We start from the raw sequence: 18,467 nt of genomic DNA, 5'->3' as shown, positions 1-18,467 counted from the left end.
GAGGACAGCATGTTTGGACAACAGTCCTCCTGAACCGACTGAACTGAGAGCGACTTGACCCTGGCAGTAGTAAAACCCCGGCGTCCGGGAAACTGTCACAGTCGACTCTTTCTCCCCAAACAAAGCTCAGAGGCCACCGATCGCAGCTCCGACAGTAACTTTCACCGACAGTTTCATTCTCCCTTCTTCTTTTAACAGGCCAAAGGACAAACCGGGCCAGCAGCAGAATCGTGTTCGTGGCTCCCTGAGCACTACAGCATGGTGTCCACTCATGTGTCCAGGGTTTCCACTGGACTTTTACATTTTGAAGGAAGAGAATTAGTCTGTCTTGGAAGCGCATCACGAGACACACGGACGTTACACAATGGTTTAAATGTCACTCTGTGGCCTGCAGGTCTCGGCGGGCTGCTGGTAGTCCTGCACATGTCCTGTTTCGATACAAACCAATCCCCTAAATATTTAGAACACATGCATTTGTTGGAGGTTTAATGAGTAAATCGTCTTTATCTGTGTGCTGACTGAACAGGGATGATACTGAATGTGAAGATTTAATCGACACTCTTAAAAAAAATCACACTGGAAATAAAAAGGTGACAATATGGCAGCGAGGGTGCAAGAAAAAAAATACATGAATAAATGTTGGAATCCTGTGCTGTTAAAGAACTGTGAAAATAACGCTGTAAAAGAGTTTTGTTCTGATTTGAATGCAGTGAAACAGTGTCATCATGAAAATAAATTACTATTTGGTGAAATGCAAAATAAAATGCAATCTGTAATTTAACAAGAACAAATCACAATTTGTAAAAATACATATTTATGAAGTGGAAGTTTTTTTCTGTTCATGTATCTGTCGTTCAACTAAACTGGGAAAGTTTGTAAGATCACAGTAAATATCTGGAGGCCACACGGGGCTGCTGCGTTACTTTCTCTTATACTCTGGTGCCTGAACTGTGTTTTTCCTTTACATAAATAGACATGTCCACCATAAATTGGTGCAATAAAGGAGCACATTGATGCATTAAGCATCTGAGGAACCCAGATACTGAACGCTATATGTTAAGACGTTTGTAGTTTGCGTATATTTAGCATCTGGTTATTTTCTTTTTCACCAAGATTGGAAAACAAGTTTAGCACCACTTCCAGCCCTATTTGCTCAACACAAAGTCTATTAGCTTAGTTTAGCATAAAGCTTGGAAACAGAAGGTGACTACCAGCACCTCCAAGTCTCATGAATTAACATTTTATAGCTCACAAATAAACCTGTTCTAATACAAGTGTAACACACAGAGGCACAAACTGAGCTTCAACTATCACCAGGACGCCTTATTTTTAGTTTTTTGGGGGGGCATTGTATCCTGCTCTCCCCTCTAATGAATGACTCGGGGGGTTTTAACTAATGCCGGTCGCTGCGCCAACAATCGCTGTGTTGGCAAAGGTGAATCCATTTAGCGGCAGAGCGACCTCCCACCCTCGTGTCCAGCGCCGTGGCCCCCCCTCCGCCTCATGTCCTGCTCACCCAGGATGAAAATCCCACGGACAAAGCCGGGCGGACAGATGGCTCAGTGAGACCACGGACACAGAGACAGGCTCAGACCAACATGTCGGCTTGTTACAGGCTGGAAATATCCAGCATTGTCAGTTCTGTGGTGTTTTCCCGTTATGGTGGGCTCCTGCCCACGCAGCTGTCAGAAATGATCTGGAGTCACACTTCCATCACGGCACAAACGGTTCTTTTTGCTTTGCATCGGTAACAAATTGCTGGAGGGAGTAAATGATGATATTTAACAGTTTTTAAATGTCATTTTTCAAACAATTTACTGTTATTTTAGATATTTTTCCCTGTTTGATTAACATACAGAAAACAAATGATCTACGTTGGCTATAAAACAAAGCAAACTGTAAATTATGTCAACATCATTATAAACGGTCATTTGTTCTTTTATAACATTTGACTGTAAATTATATCATTATATTGCTTTTTATTTTATTTAAATGAGCTAAAAATGTCATTTTACAGATGTTTGCTGATTTTTTTGCAGAAAAATTACATATTTTAGACAATAAAAAAAACACAAATAATCTTCAACTGTTATTTCACAGATATTCAGATTTTTGTTAAATTACATATAATATCTAGTAAAGTCACAAAGAAGCATTACTGAATATGTTGAGTGTAAAAAACAACTGTAAATAATGTCCTCATGAAAAATCAGATTTTTACAAAAAGTCATTTCTGCTTTTACCATAAAATTACACTATTTTACTGTATTTACATCAACTATAAAACATGACTATTTTACAGATATTTGCCAATATTTTCATGATTTTGTTTCTGAGTGTTACAGTAATCCATCCTTTTTTTAAAAACTCTTTTCCCCCACTGTCCCTGCAGCACACTTTTTTTTAACTGATTTTTTTATTATTATTATTTATTTTACAAGCTAGCTGTCATTTTATATTAAACAGAAAGAGTCTAATCTGTCCCTCTAATCTATTATTAAATATAGACGTGTACAGTCTGCAGCCATGTAGCTTAGCTTAGCATAAAGATAGCAAAGTGCTAACAAAATAGCCCTGTTAGCACTAACTAGTACATTAACAGCACGTAACCTCTGGCTAAAAAATCATATTTTTACACTTTATAGTTATTAGGATTAAACAAGCCGAGCTTAAAACAAGCTGGTCGGTGGGTTTTTGTTGGGCAAAGCCGGGCTAGCTGCCTCCATCTGTTTGCAGTGTTTATGCTAAGCTAAACTAACACTCTTGTAAACTGGTTCCAAATTGCACACTTTTTCTCTTTTACTTTACGATGCAGCAGCACTTATGAAGCTGTTTGATGCAACATGCGTACAACTGGGACAAATCCCTTCGTTATATTCTGCAGCTTAAACTGACCGCTGCGGTTCTTAATGTGAAATAAACTGTCATCTGTCTGCATGAGCTCAGGGGCTTAACCTTGTTTCTACTCGCCCGAGACGTATGTGATGTAAGCGCACTGAGGATTGTGGGTCAGAATGGCCAGAAAAGCACATGACTGAATACAGGAGGACATCCTGGTGTTTACTGTCTTGTTACTTTTGACATCTTGACTAAATGTTTGTGGTTAAGCGACGGCAGCACAGACGCACCAGCAATAAGTGAATCTGTGTATTTCCCAGAACTACTCACCTGAGCATATCGGACTACTTTTCTGACATCAGCTTTGTAAACCAAACCCGAGCAGATTCTTTTATTCTATCCAGATGTTTAAAAAAAACAACAACTCAGGCTTCTTCTTTTGTGCTGAGTCGTGTTTTGCGGATGCTTATCTGTGTGAGACGATAACACGCAGGAGGCCGCAGAGCCGACGCTGCCGAACACAGCGGCCTGCAGGGAAAGTGCAAAGGACACCTGACTTAAACAAAGAGCACAAAAATAGAGCGTGGACCTCTATGAAAGGGGACAGCGAGCGAGGAATGCTGGGTAGAGCCCCATGCTTGTTGGCTTTGGAATGCCCCTGGGCTTCTTACATAAGTCCCCTCCGGCCGGCATCAGCCACACACTCACAGTCAGCAGCTTCTCCAGAATGAAACTCGGCCGCGGCCTGAGGCCAGGATCCACTTGTTCTCGCCGCTGGGAAGCTGTGAAATTATGGACTTATGTAATTACAATGTGACAGTCCACAACTCAGATTTACTTCTAACCATCATTACTGTTTAGGGAGCGTGAGGCCTTGTAGCCGGATAGAGAACACAAGCCTCAGATATCCTGTCGGCCTTACAGACCACATCAACATGCGCGGAGCTTTGCTTTGTAAACGCTGCTGTCGGTATCATTGTGACCCACCTGTTACGCAACCCGACTATTTTGTAAGACTAAGAAATTTTCAAATCTAATCTCAGAACTAATCTTTTGCCCCCTGAGCTGTGGTCCCTCCAAATTTCAGTTTCAGTGACAATATTCAACTCTGAGCGTGAACGATGTTATTTTCACCTTTCGCCCCGATGCATTGTTTGGAGTCATTTAGGGCCTCTGTGGTTGTTCTGTATGTCTCTGTGGATGTTTTGTGCTTCTTTGTCGTGTTTTTTTGTCTCTCTGTGGACGTTTTGTGCTTCTTTGTGAAGGTAAAGCAGCTCTCAGCAGTCTTTCTTTTTTTTTTTTTTTGCTCATTTCAGTCTTTGTGGTGATTTTGCTTCACTTTGTTTTTTTTGTGCGTCTCATTGTGGTGGATTGAGAAGAAAACGCTCACCGTCAGTTCAGTAAGCCAGTAAGCACCTATTTTCTGACTCCAGCAGGACTATCTGGGCCGCAGCTCTGGTTCTGTTCGGCAGCCAGGACGGGCTCACGATGACAGGTGTTTTTCTAGATTTTCCCCGTTTTCTTCTCCTTGTGCCCCACCTTAAACTACAAGTAGAGAAAGCAAAACTACGACAAGTTTATGTTGTTGAACTGTACCAAACAGCCATATTTTGTTTTTATTTCACAATGACACATTGGACAGGTACTGTAGATATATATATATGTATGTATGTATATATATCAAAAACACATCAACAGATGCGTCATATCTAAAATAAAAAAAAAAAAAACACTTTTGTTTTCAATTTGCACATAGAGCTCAAGTCATAAAAGACAGAATAAAAGTGACCAAACATTACAAATGAAGAAAAATACATTTCCCAGCAGATAATTCTATATTGCATACACATTTAATTGAGAGTGGAAATATGAAACGTATCAATAGAACAACTCTGGATGATGATATCTGTGCTGATGAGGGAAAAGTCGTACAATTCAAAGGCCACCATATGGACTTCAATTCAGCAAACAGCGAGCTCAACTGTCCAAAGAAAGCAGAGGACAGACAGCTATATGATGAGTCATTCCCTACACAGTTATGAGTAATATTGGAGGATACCAGCAGGCGCTGGTAAGCAGCAACTGGAGCTCTTAGTGGAGCCGGTAAAAGTCGAACACCAGGTTTCAGTTTGGTCATGCAAACATAGTAGAACGTCCTGGAAATATAAAAACGCCCTCAGCATGGATTGTGACGAGGTGCCGGACACATTCATGACGATTTTCAAACAAAAAAAATCAACCAACAGCCACCATCAGAAAGCTTTCCAGTACAGATTCACACAGACAATAGTGTTTCACTAACGGCATACAGTGCTCATTGTTTCACAACACACAACCCTCTGGCTTGCAAGGCATCGAATTTATGAATAAACATTTAATTAGTTAACTGTGCCATCGCAAGAAGTTCCATTACGCTGCGTCTACTAGACTTAGTGCTATACCACAGCAGTTTGTTTGTGTTTTTTCTTCCTCATTTAAAAGGCAAAGTGAGTGTGTTGATACGGCTTTTGTATCCAACTAATGACTGCAATTAAAACTGAGTCAAGGCCAGAGAAAAGTCTGAAAAACAAAATCATTATAAAAACGTCACATCTGAAAAAACTGACTACAGCATAGATGGTCTGTCCAAAAACTCCAAGACAGAGAAATTGCAAAAATGTTTCTATCATCCAAACTAAATATTACAAACAGCATCTACAGAGAGAAATAGATCATTTCTAATAACTTAAATACTTTAAATTATTATGCAGTACAATACTATTCCACTTGGGGCCAGAGGGTAAGAAAATAGATCTGCTCAAAGCCTACACAAAAAAACTAAAAGGCAGACTCTTTGCCAACAGGTCCATAGGCTAAACTAAATAACCTAACGTGTGCTCCGACTTGCATGAGTTGTGTGTGTCCGTTTGGAGGAGAGGCCATCAGTCCAGTGAGAAGCTTTGGCACAGAAACACCAGAGGACACGGTGCTAATGAGGGACACTCATGCAGGCCTCGCTCCAGTCCTGGAGGAGATGAGGTCAGTGAACCCCAACATGCATCGCAACCATACTGCCAGGGCTACAGACGACAAGAGGGGCCGAGTGGCAGAGGAGAGGCTGGGCGGGGCTGGAAATAAGTATATGGAGAGAGAAGAAAGAGATGGAAAGAAACTAAGGCTCAAATGCATGAACACGGGGGTGGGGGGGTGGTGGTTTCAGTCATATAGAAATGTAATGACAGAAAATAAAAGGCAAAGGAAAAGGATTTCCTTGTCAATAAGATTACAGCTTCCTGCAAATGACAATGACGGTTTTGCCCAAAGTGGTAGTTTTCCTGCTTCTCCTCTGTTTCTTTCTATCCTCTCCATCTCACAGAGACGACTCCACCTCTCTGGTGACGGTAACCTCGCCCTCGGACCGAGGGCGAACCTGAACGGCTGCAGCCTGCTCTGAGGTCTCACTGATCACCTCCAGGGCCGAAGCAGCAGCAGCCCTAGAGTCACAGTCGCCCTTCTTGTCTGCGTTCTGTTTGTCCCCAGAGCCGCAGCACAGCTTGGGAGCGCACTGAGTCCGACAGGAGAGCTCGCACAGGGAGTCCCGAGACTCCGAGTTGAACGTGACAAACTCGGGCTGGATGGTGGTGGCGTGGATGCCCTCGTCGTGGAAGAAGTCCTTGATGCGTTTGGCCACCTCCATGTACGACGTGGGGTCCTGGCATTTGATGTGCGCCGTTGCGATGATGCGGCTTCCGGCCAGCTGCCAGATGTGCAGCTCGTGGATGGCGAGCACGCCGTCCAGGTTCAGCAGCTGCTCGTTGACGCGGTGCATGTTGATCTGCTTGGGCACAGTCTGCAGCAGGATGAGGGCCGACTCTTTCAGAAGAGGGTAGGTTGTATACAGCAGGATGCAAACCATGATGACGCAGAGCGTGGGATCCAGGTAAAGAACCCAGCAGGGCCCGGCATACTTCGTGTTCATCACGGTCGGACCTTCCAGCAGGTCGACAAGAGTGTGATTGACGTGCTGGTGGTCTGTGGAGTGGCTGTTGACACACTTGTTCACACACATTTCTCCAGGTTTGCAGGGCTGCCACACAAAGATAAGCACGAGAGCATTGAGCACCACAATGACAGAGCCCAGGGCGTCGCCCAACACGTGCAGGAAGACCCCGCGCATGTTGAGCTGCGACGACGAGCCGTGGTCGTGGTCCATCTCATCGAAGTGGGTGTTTCCATTCATCTGTACATCTATACTGTCTTTACAGGCGACTTCTGCAGATAAAAAGACAGACAGGATAGCTTAGTTTACTCAAACTTGACAGTTAATTAACAAATGAACTTTGACACCGAGATACAAACGAACCATTCAAAGGATGCACAGACCAAGAAACGTAAGAGAAAGAAACACTACGTGTAGAAACTCCACTCATTGAGGAGAAACAACGAGGTTACAACAAATTAGCCTGTAGGAAGAAGATTCTGGGGAGATACGATCAGCGGCAACCAGTTGTTAAATTGTTTAGATACATCATTTGGGGTCGAAGCACAAGTCCATGTGAAATGTGACACTGTGTAGTAATTCACATTAAGCAAATTCAATTAGTAATTGCAGGCAGTGTGGCAGCGCACACAGCGCTGAGGGCACGGCATCTGAGCAACAGCGGCTCGCTTCCATCCCAGGACACCGCCGGGTCATTCATCAACGGCTAATGGTGTGTCTGGGGCTGTCGACTCCACGGTTACATTGATGTATAACCCCATAACAGCAATCAGTACACGGAGGAGGAGGGAATATAGTCCCCATTTATTGAAACTGGCAGGCCTTAACAGTGTGGGGGAGAAAAGGTCTTGTGTATGGATTTAACCCTTCGGTGAGCGAGCGAGGGGGGGATGGACTCCTGGACAGACTGACCAGCAGCAGGCACAGGGAAGCTTTTTGAGGCAGTCAGTTGCTTTATTGTCAACAAGCGGCAGCCAAACTCCTGATTTACTAGAGACGGAGGAAGCACCGTTATACGGTAAGAGTCACCAAATACCAAAACGTGGCTGTAACAATCTGCTTATCACAGCCAAAATACAATGAATCCACTTGTGCAGTAAGAAACAAGACCTTTAGAAATGTTGCCCAAATCTGGCATATGTCAAAACACAAGATGATTCAGAAGCTTCTACACATTTCTATAAGTCAGTGTCACAAAGCATGTCAGTGACGGTGTCCACGTTTCCAAGGATAGACCATGACCCAACAAATATGTGATACCAAACACATATGTCTAAATAGCACAGCTGTCAAAGAAACAATAAGGATTAGTTACCAAGGCAGTCCTCGGGGAAGCCCGCAGATACACAGATGTACTGTTATGCAATCTGGACTGTTAACAATGAAGATAAAGCCTGGCACATGTGTCACATTAATGGTGGGACATGATGAGGCTGGCTTGGTAAGGTCTGAACGGTTCTTACAGGTCTGTACTGGGCACATTCCACATTTGAACAAAACATAGACAAACAAGGAAGATTAGGCTAAAAAAAATAAAACGACTTGAGCCCAGTAAAAAGGCTCCAGCTTATCATATTTACCATTTCTTGGCCTCGTATCACCCGGGCTGTTGTGATTCCCCACCAGGTTGTTGGTCTCCTCTCCTGAGGATCCATTCCCAGCCTTCTGGGACTTGCCGGCTTTACTCCTCTTGTTCTTATTCCCGTGAGAGTGACCTCCGTGGGAGTGCCCGTGGCCTCCGCCGGCGTGCCCGTGGAACAAGCAGAGACCGAGCAGGTTGACCAGGAGCCCCACGGCACCGACCCCGGCGACCACCTCCGGGGTCTCGATCTCGTGGGGTTCGGTGAACCGCTCGATAGCCTCCAGGATGATGGTGAAGCACAGCGCCGTGAGGAAGACGGCGTTGACCAGAGCCCCCATCACCTCCGCCCGGATCCAGCCGAAGGTGTTTTTGTTGGTCGCGTGGGTCTTCTCGGCGAATCGCACCGCGACCAGAGCGACCACCAGCGCGATCACGTCCGACAGCATATGAAAGGAGTCCGACAGCATTGACAGAGATGAGGTCATCCGACTGACCACCACTTCCACAATGAAAAACCCAAAAGTCAATGAGAGCATGCATAGCAGCCGGACGCGATTGGGCTCACAAGCCATTTTTCCTTCGTTACAGTCTCTAGTCGATTCAAGTTTCGGGTTAAATTGACGTTTCGCTTTATCTTCTCACGAAATCAGCCGGACATCAGCGAGCTAGCTTCAACTCCGAGCTAACGACTTAAGCTAGCTGGCTCCCTGAGACAATACGATCGATGCTAACAGCGTCCTCATATACTACTGATGTCTGGCGACGGCGACATCACTCGGCATCACTCGAAGTCGAACACCCGCGAAAACAGTCCGAGATTCTAATAAACCGTTTTAAGTAGACCGTGGTCGTCCCCAGCATATTCCACATTCGTTTGCCGACGAGCTCCGATTTGCAGACGGTGAAACTTTGCACCCGAGCCGGTAAACTTTCCACACGGAACACGGAGCCCGGAGGACACGCCCAGGTTCAATTCTATTGGTTGACGGGCTACGAGGAGGAAAATGATTGGTCTAATTTTGCAACTCTCGCAAGTAGGCGGCGCGAGCAAGCAAGACAACGGCGGTTGCTACCCACGCTAACGGCAGCTGTAATCTCGCGATGACATTTTTAATTGATTTGTAAATCAAATCTCGTACTATCAGCCAAAACTTGAGATATCAGATACTCAGCAGCCGCCGGAGTAAGTGAGCAAACACTGGCCCTTTATTGAGCTGTTTTTTTTTTAATCGATTTCTCATCACCGAGGACGATCCAATCAAATAAACTAAAGAAGGCGAGTTTGTTTCCTAATTTAAATGTCTGTCAGGTATTTCTATGGCCTTAATAAAACTATTTTAATAATTGTTGTTTTTAAGGACTTAATTGTCTTTAATGGAGCTAAACCAAAATGTTTCAAACAATGCAAAACCTGTTAAGATCATCGTTTTCCATCTTTTAATCAAATTTAAACATGAACAAAAAAACCTAAACGAGCAAATAATGCGTCCTTTTAAATGTAAAATAAAGGATTTCCAAGTGTGAAAGCTTTTTTCAACTTTGCCTGTAGCCACTGAAATCTCTAGACGTGGTGGTTGATGTTTCATGGGAAACTGATGACCCCTTGTGGGAACCATCAGTCTTGATTAAAGTGTCTGCAGCGTAATTGTAATGCAAATGAAACACACCTTATTCCCCGTAGTTGTTACTGTGAAAGTCTGTCTCATAACAATAACACATCTTGTATTTTTATTACATTTATTGCTACTAGCAGTTTCTTTCTAGATTGTTTATATGCTCATTGTCATCACAGGTACAGGAGTTATTCTTCATATATACTGCTATCTCTTCTTATACAAATGAATCATCATAGGATCTGACCTTTTATGTCTACTGCCATATAATCTGTGAAAGAAACTCACAATAAATATAGCAAGAATATACAGTACAATGACAATCGCAATAGCTGCCTGTAACATCCACACATACACTCATCAAACTGTCCAGCTAATTAAAATGTGCCACTACACAGCTTTATATGCCACAGACACGACGATACATTTGGTTGAGCTATTGGGCTTTACAGCTACTCAACTATCATATAAATAAATATTAATTTACATCCAGCTGCTGTGACTCGAAGCTATCAGAAGTTTCCACATTCAGTCATAAGTCAGTAACATCTGCTGGATCAGCGAATGCCCAGGAACTGCCTGCTCTTCAACTGGCAGATCTTCTCCACTTCGTTCAGTGTTTGGGCGCGCCGACTGGCCGCTTGCAGCCTCCTCAACATCAGCTCCTGTGACGTCACGCTCTGATGACTATCGGGCCGCTGGTTCTCTTTGCTCTCACCAGCAAAGTGGACTTTCTTCTTGCCAGGTGACAGGCTCTCCACATCTAGAGCCAAACAGCAAGAAGTCAAGTCACTGATTAACAAGATTAAGATCGGGCTGAGCATTACATCATGGGGCAACCCTAACTAAAATATTTACAATCCACCGTGATAGCAAGAGTTCAGTTCGTCACGTGTGTTTATGAGCTGTGCCCTTTAGAGCAAAGGTTTCATTTAAATAATGTTTCATTGGTGTATAAAAACTTTATTTACATGATATAAAAAATAAATAAATATGCTTGATTTTAGTAAATCAAATTTAGACAGAGACATGAACACATAAAAACACTGTTCAGTTTTTGTCTTGGTTCGGTAAGTCCAGAAGTCTCCGGTGGATTCCCATACCTATGAGCGGTGCCAGGTCCCTGTGCTGCTGTAGGCGGCTGCAATTCTTCAGCAAACTCTCAGCTCTGAAATAGCACATCATAAAGACCCAAAATGTTCTAGCCGTTGGAAAGACTGACAAAAATGATCTGATTGAATGTGCAAACTCGGCAAAATGACAGCATAGTGACTCTTTTTCAAAAAGGTCTCACCGTGCAAGCTTCTCGTCTGACAGTCTTTCACGAACACACAGCTCCTGCTCCCTTTCTGCCATTAAAAGACGAAAAAGACCATTTTAGCCGTGGAATTTATGCTACTTATGTGTGACCACCAATTTTATGCTTGCATTCATATTTTTTGGTATATATACACATGCATACACACTCACACACATTTACATTGCAGCATGTAATCTGCACTGTCAGCCAGGAGCTGTAGGTGTGGAAGTAGGTCAGCATGCGGTTGCAGCACTTTTTTTACAAGCAGCACGAACAAACCTGTTCCATCCAGCAAGTTTCTGGAACTACACTGCCGTCTTGTCCATCTAATTACTGGCACATGCAATTTTATGTTCATTTGTATATGATCTGCAACTAGTATTAAATGTATTATCACAAGTCCACAGAATAAAAATAATGCCTGGAATACATAAACACAATTAATTTTCAGGATTTCGTAAAACAGGACACTGCAGTGAAATCCTCCAAAACACAGAACACAAACAAATATCAATAAAATACTGTTTAGATTAAATAAAATACACATATCTTTTAAAGTATTTTCCAGAGTCCACAGCTAATCTAATCTTTCATCGTAAGCAGCTTTGAATAAGTTTATCCGTAAAATGCAGTAGCCCAGCTGCAGGTCAGCAGGGGTCACACTGTCTTCTGACTGACCTGGAATTGAGGTCTATGTGGCACAAATGGGGCTAAAAATAAAAGTCTTACTCTCCAGCCTTTCCTCACGTTCCTTCAGAGCCTGTTCTCTGTCCCGCAGCGCCTGTTCTTTCAGTCTGAGCTCTGCGGCCGAGGAAGGCACCGGTTCAGCCGGTTTGTGGACGGGACAGTCGGAGCCCGCCGATCTCCTTCGGGGCCGCAGCTGTGCCCTCCTCTGCTCCTCGGCAACCGCATCCCTCAACAGGCTGCTCTGGAGAATAGACTCCACAGAAGGCCTCAGATAGTCCTGGCAACAGAGGGGACAGATTAATCTACCCTGGCTGCACTGAAACACAAAGTGGGAAGCTGATAGCACTGGCAGAGAGCCTGGGAAAGTGAACTGCTGTCTCAAACTATATTACAGCATTGTTAAATAATTCTTCTTCTAACCTTTAGGTTGAGCATTTTGCTGAGTAGGGTGTTCAGTCCCTCAGAGTACCGGTAGGGGATTCTTCTGAACTTCCCCTCCCTGATCTTTTCTGCCAGCTCTCTCTGGTTGTAAGCAGTAAATGGAGGCCTGGACAAGAAAATTACAGGAGAAATGGTCTGATCTGCAGTCAAACAGTTTGCTGAGGGAAACCCAGGAAAGCAGAAGAGTTGAATAACTTACGATAATGCACAAAGTTCATACAGCAAACATCCCAGTGACCAGATATCAGACTTTTCGTTGTAAGACATCCTGTTTATTTGTTCCTAAAAGAAAAAGGAGATAGTTGACTATCTTATTAAGACATGGTTTTTTGAAAAATGACAAATCTCTCAAACTGTAAAAATGAAAAACAAAGAGTTCTGATGAGTCGAGGCAAGAAATCAGGTTAAATGCTCTAAATATTCCCTTTAAAAAAGTCATTAAGAAGAAGATGCTCAGATGCAGTTATGATTAAAAAAAAAAAAAACTTACTGGAGACATGTAGTACGGTGTCCCAACAAATGTCTTTGCAAAGCTGGTGTCATGGTTCAGGATCCTCGCGAGGCCGAAGTCGCCAAGCTTGACATTCTGTTTGATGTCAAGAAAAATGTTGGCTGGTTTCAGGTCCCGATGAAGAACTGTGGCCCTGCCGTCACTCCGCCTGTGACACTCCTTCAGGGCTAATGTGAGCTGAGCCATGACTCGCAGAATTAACTGCTCCTCCAAATAACGCCTGCCAAGGTGGAAACACACATACTCTAATCTCTGCAGATTCTATCAGGAAGCACACACGTGTTTTTAAGGACCACATGTTTACCTTTCCTTGATGCAGCGGCTGATGAGACTGGACAGGTCCCCACCTTCACAATATTCCATGACAATGTACAGCGTGGTGTTGGTCCTGTCTATGATGCGGTCGTAGTACCGCACTATGTTTGGGTGCTTGAGCTCCCTCAGGAGGTTCACCTCTGACACCAGCATCTGCTTCTCGCTCTCGGCCATGGTGCCATAGTCCAGCTCCTTCCACACAAGGATCTGAAGAACAACAGTGCTTTAATAACCAGAAGGACGGAGTGCAAAACCAGAGAATTCATGGGACAGGACAGGACTGATGTTGTGTTGAAAAATCAACGTTCACATAAGACATCAGTCTATCCTTGAACAGACAATGAGACAATGAGATGCAATTGAAATCTGTAGAAAAAAAAGTTATGGACCTTTGGGGTCAAACTACCATCATCACGACCACCAATGACTATTTTACCTTCACAATTTTAAATTGTTAAAAATGTGCGTTACCCTGCTAATAAACAGAGAGTTAAGGCACCAATCACTGGCTGCATTGTCCAGAGACCTCTGTTCCTAATTCTGTCATCTCTCTCCTCTAAAAGGGATCCATGCTGCAAAAAAGCCTTAAAATATCAGTAGACAAACACCAAACAGACACAGCAACGTGTTGCACTGTCAGGCTGCCGTTTTGAACATTGTTAAAACTACTTACAACAGGGGTGACGTCTACAGATATGTCATCGCTTCATATAGGCATGAGAACACGGCTCAGGAAAGATTTCATTGATTTCAAATGGAAATTTGAAACAAAGCAGTTTGCAAACACAAATTCAGGCTACGTTATGCAGCATGTCTGACCCAGAGACAGTCATGACGTCCTCGTTGGGACAGTCTTACCAGGTAATACTCCCTCACATGCATTAAACTGACCTGAAGCTGTATAGTGTAAATCACAATATCTGTCATAATTAGATATTTTGCACACATTGTTCAACCCTACTTGAGACTTTTCTCACGGCAACAATCTATCCTCGCTACACACAGAGGGCATTAATAATAATTATTAAAACTGACTACATTATATTTAGATGTGTCAGCAGACTTTTTAGATAACAAACACTTTGACATGACTCTGCAGTCAAGAAAAACAAACAAACAAAAAAAGCATAGATGTAAATAATGAAATAACGATGGTTCAGCTGAATTGACCTTTTCATTGATTACTGAGACATTTCATTAGTAACACCTGAGCTTCTCCTGCTCTCACTGATCAAAGTGTCCTCCAGGTAAACAGCCTGCTGGTCAAAGGACTTGGACTGGGTTTACTGCATCTGCTTTACTCTGTTTTTCTACCTATTTTCATGTGTTCACGTGACATTATGTTACAGGTTTGTGGTAAAAACACTAAACACTGGTTTATTGATCCGTGTTTTCAGTACTGAGCATTAACAAGAGAAACAAAGGCGGTCTGGTGGTTGGCCCGGGCAGGTACCCGTAGCCTCCAGGTGTGCAGCGTGTTTTCAGGCGGACATTTACTCACTTTCCCGTCAGTTTTTCGTCTTATTTTCTGGCATCTTCCATAGGAGCCAGAGCCGATAGTGTACAGCACCTCGTAGTCCTCCACACGGGACGGCATCGTGTTTTCTTCAACCGACGCTAACGTTAAAAGTTACCAAACTTTACGTTAGCGTCACCGTTCGGACAAACTCGGTTGTAGTTTTAACTGAAAACTAAACCAGCTTCTTCTAAAGTTCGTTTCAAGCTTATTCTTGTGCTAAGGATACCTCTGTTGCCGATAAAGGTGATAAATTGGGTCAAATGTTTGCCCTTTGCCCTCTTTTCTCGGTCGTTCACGCTTGTGTGTGTTGCTGTTAGCAAAACAGGAAGCGCTGGCTCTTCGTTTAAATTGGTGCCGAAATCCTCGACGCTGATTGGCCAGCACGCTGACTCCTGATTGGTCAATGCGGAGATACAAGTTGTGAGGTTGCTAGGCGCCTGAGAACCGCGAGAGCAGCGCGGGTAGATGACGTGTGTGCTGCCGTCCACAAAGTGGCGCCAAAAACACACGGTGGAGTGTTTGGGGACCGGAGCGGCCGCGCTGACCGAGAGAGGCTCAGGAAATTCAATTATTTAGGGAAATTGACTTTCAAGATGGTTTGATTTAAAAAAGGGATTGAAATTTTCCATTTATGTTCTCATATTTTTATCACTACAATGTACTCTGTGGCTGTAGCTAATCAAAATTTTGCAAGATTTGATAAAACTTAGAGGTTCAGGTCTGTCTGGCTCCTGCTGGCCTGCATGTGAATGACCAGCCTGCAGAAATCCTTAAACATGCACCAAATGCACATAGTTTGTGCTTTTATTGTGTCACACCAGTTCAGTCTTACTTTTCTTTTTAATTGAAAATGAATCTAATTTAATCTTAGCTGGGTTTATTATAAACTATGTTTAAAGTAAAATTAGAAAGAAAAAAAAATCAATATAAAAGCAAGTACATCTCTTGTAGAGGTTCAGTGATGCTGATATCTCATTCAAGTAATCGGCAAAAGTTAATTCCAAGAATCAATAAATCAATCAATAAATAAGCAAACTAATATTTTTGTATTTTATGATTTATGGAGAAAATTCTTCGCAAATAATTTGAGAATATTTTTTAGTTTTCTTCCAAGTGCTGTGTTAATGTAGCTTCACAGGGTTTGGAGTTGTGTTATTATCATGACTTTTATTCACTACATGCAAGAAAAGGCACATATCAGAATAGAAGATCACTTAGGATCCAGATAAACATTAAATCCTTCATATCTCTCACTTTCAATTCTAAATTTCACCAATGCTTAGATTTAGACTTTTTAGTAACATTTTTTTTGAACAGTGAGCACTTCTGAAAATCCGTTACAAAAAATCAAAACTATACTAATTTAGTTGTAATGAACACCTATGGGTGAATTCTGACTTGACCTTTTCAGTTACCGTTGCTTGTCTTTAAGATGCTGAAAAATAATTGTGGTTCCATCGTTGAAAATGTCCTTTGCGTACTTCTGTTGTACTCTTACTCCACACAGGACTTTTCTACTTCCACTTGACATATTACACTCATTGTACATTTTGCATTTCTTATTGTTTATTTTTAACCAAGGACCAAGTAACATTTAGGCATAACTACAGTTAAAAAAAAAAAAAAAAAAAGGTTTTATGATGTTCCAAAATCTTCAAAGCCAAATTTAAAAGACTGTCTTCATTTGAAACAGACCTTGAGAACAATTCGATGGATCAGAATAGCGAAGTAAAAGTAAATTCCCCCAAAAAACTGCAATAGAACTCTATATGTATATACATATATACCAAATATTAGAAATCTAAACAGCATTTTTCTATCGTTTGTCATCTCTGACTGTGACTGTCATGATCCTCAGGGCTCGCTCGTCTCACCAGGTGACCCGAGTTATTTCTGAAAACCCAAAAATGTTTCCATAAAGGCGTCTTATCTTCGCTGGTCATTTGATGTGACCATCAGGACCACCTGAAGAGTCGCCATCTGAGAGCAGCGACACGCAGCGACCTCTCACTCTGCTCCTATATCTGGATGTCGCATATGTCACAGGCTGTGTGTTTAACAATCAGTCTGCCCAAAACGAAGTACTGTTGACGAAAAAATAAATAATCTGAAATGGACTATTCTTGCAAGTATCTTCTGCTAAAAAATGTTAAATTTATTTTAAAAAACAACTTGAGATCCGATTAATTCAGTAAACATGCTGAAGGTTTGGTGGTTCTGATTTCTTCAATGTGATGATTTTCAGACTTTCTCTGTTTTGTGTTTTGGACTGTTGCTCAGAGAAAAGAAGCAATTTGAAAGCATCATGTTGAGCTTGTTTCTGACATTTTACAGAGTTGATAAGAAAAAAATATTGGTAGTCTTGCACCGATTCTTCAAAATAACAAAAACAACAATTCATTCTTCTTCTTCTTCTCTATTATTCTCCTCTTTTCTGGAAAAGTTTTGTGCATGCCCAGATATCAATCTAACTTTTACTTCTCAACTAAGCCGATCTCCGTGGAGGCCTCCTCATATTGGCTTCACATGTAATCTTTCATCTGCATGTATTGTGTCTTATTTCCACATAAGGATATTGCATTTGACACAAGCTGATCAAACTGATTAGATCTGGTTATTAACTGCAATATTATGTGCCTTTTCATCCCATTTCTGATTTCCTGCCACAAAATGAGAGCAAAGCGAAATGAGATTCAGTTTAAATGTGCATAATCAAAGCCTGACTTGAAGTGAAATCCTGCCTGTGGCAGATAAAAGATGATTTCTCTCAGTGACGTGTGATCCCTGCCTGAGATAAACGCCATCTCTGGGATTTCAGGCAGTAAACGCTCCTCTCAGCGGGGCAGCCACAGTAACAGTTGAAATTATCCTTTCAGGCCTCTCAGCTGCCAGCGCCGCACACTGACACCACTCACACCACCAAGAGAGTGAGAGCCCGAGCCGGTCTGTCAGTCTGCCTCTGCAAAGGTCACTCCTACAAAGAGCTGGAGGAGTTTGGACATCAGCCAGGAACAGTTGTGTGCAGGGTGGGTGGGGGCGAGTGGAAAACTGACAGCTAAAAACAACAGAGACAGTCGGGTGCCCGAGGCCGCTCTGACGTCAGCTGCCCCCGTTAAAGGCCAGGAGTTGAGAGGGAGGGGCCGGGAGGACGCGCAGTTCCATCCCATAATAACCTCCTCACCTCTGCCGGGGTGACCGCGGGGTTGTAATGGGGGTTACAGGAGGCCCGTGGTGCTTCTGTCACCTCTGACTCCCTTTGTATGGGTGCAGTCGTCGTCTAAGAGCCTTCTCAATGAGAGATAGCGCACACAAAGGTGACTTACATGTTGTTTAATCGCACTCACCCGACGGGCTTCCTGCTCTGTCTCCACCCCGCACAGGGAGGTAATGAAAAACAGCAATATTAAGCTAATGATGGATATATTAAAGGAACAAGTTTGGCATTTTGGGTGAGTCTCCTCTTTGACCTGATGCTAAGAAATACAATACAAACAGATAAACATTGATACGATATGAGGCTGCAGCATAAATATAGATCTATAGAGAGAGAATAAAAGATGGATCAGCCACAGTGATGCCACCCGTTGGTTTGTGGACCATTTTAAAGCCTCAGGTTTGGATTTTAGCGGTTGCCATCTTGGATGTGGCAGAGAACTAGAGCACACCTGTCAATCACAAACAT

At 42.9% G+C, this 18,467-nt stretch overlaps 2 protein-coding genes across 2 annotated transcripts; both read right to left on the bottom strand.

The window, feature by feature from the left end:
- Positions 1 to 4,666: 4,666 nt before the first annotated feature.
- Positions 4,667 to 9,312, bottom strand: slc30a1a (solute carrier family 30 member 1a). Its single transcript, XM_008290346.1, has 2 exons — positions 8,398 to 9,312; positions 4,667 to 7,089 (listed from the first exon to the last, which is right to left on the bottom strand). The coding sequence occupies exons 1-2, from the start codon at positions 8,969 to 8,971 to the stop codon at positions 6,188 to 6,190; spliced, it is 1,476 nt and encodes a 491-aa protein (XP_008288568.1). The 5' UTR covers positions 8,972 to 9,312; the 3' UTR covers positions 4,667 to 6,187.
- Positions 9,313 to 10,104: 792 nt separating this feature from the next.
- On the bottom strand, positions 10,105 to 14,863 carry nek2 (NIMA-related kinase 2). The gene is made up of 9 exons (XM_008290345.1): positions 14,768 to 14,863; positions 13,256 to 13,473; positions 12,931 to 13,171; positions 12,640 to 12,722; positions 12,420 to 12,546; positions 12,042 to 12,276; positions 11,307 to 11,361; positions 11,116 to 11,180; positions 10,105 to 10,775 (listed from the first exon to the last, which is right to left on the bottom strand). The coding sequence occupies exons 1-9, from the start codon at positions 14,861 to 14,863 to the stop codon at positions 10,570 to 10,572; spliced, it is 1,326 nt and encodes a 441-aa protein (XP_008288567.1). The 3' UTR covers positions 10,105 to 10,569.
- Positions 14,864 to 18,467: the final 3,604 nt, after the last annotated feature.

The sequence above is a fragment of the Stegastes partitus genome, unplaced genomic scaffold, assembly GCF_000690725.1.
Source record: "Stegastes partitus isolate 25-593 unplaced genomic scaffold, Stegastes_partitus-1.0.2 Scaffold667, whole genome shotgun sequence".
Taxonomy (NCBI): Eukaryota; Metazoa; Chordata; class Actinopteri; family Pomacentridae; genus Stegastes; species Stegastes partitus.
The sequence above is the reverse complement of the archived record's forward strand: the minus strand, read 5'-3'. Positions and strand labels throughout refer to the sequence as shown.

Excerpts from the sequence above, each read along its gene's own strand:
- nek2 (XM_008290345.1), bottom strand. The coding sequence starts at position 14,863 with ATGCCGTCCCGTGTGGAGGACTACGAGGTGCTGTACACTATCGGCTCT. Across the intron at positions 12,723-12,930 it reads CACCGTACTACATGTCTCCA|GAACAAATAAACAGGATGTC; the intron begins GTAAGTTTTTTT and ends TTTTTCTTTTAG. Across the intron at positions 10,776-11,115 it reads GGACCTGGCACCGCTCATAG|ATGTGGAGAGCCTGTCACCT; the intron begins GTATGGGAATCC and ends GTTTGGCTCTAG.
- slc30a1a (XM_008290346.1), bottom strand. The coding sequence starts at position 8,971 with ATGGCTTGTGAGCCCAATCGCGTCCGGCTGCTATGCATGCTCTCATTG. Across the intron at positions 7,090-8,397 it reads TGATACGAGGCCAAGAAATG|AAGTCGCCTGTAAAGACAGT; the intron begins GTAAATATGATA and ends TTTTATCTGCAG.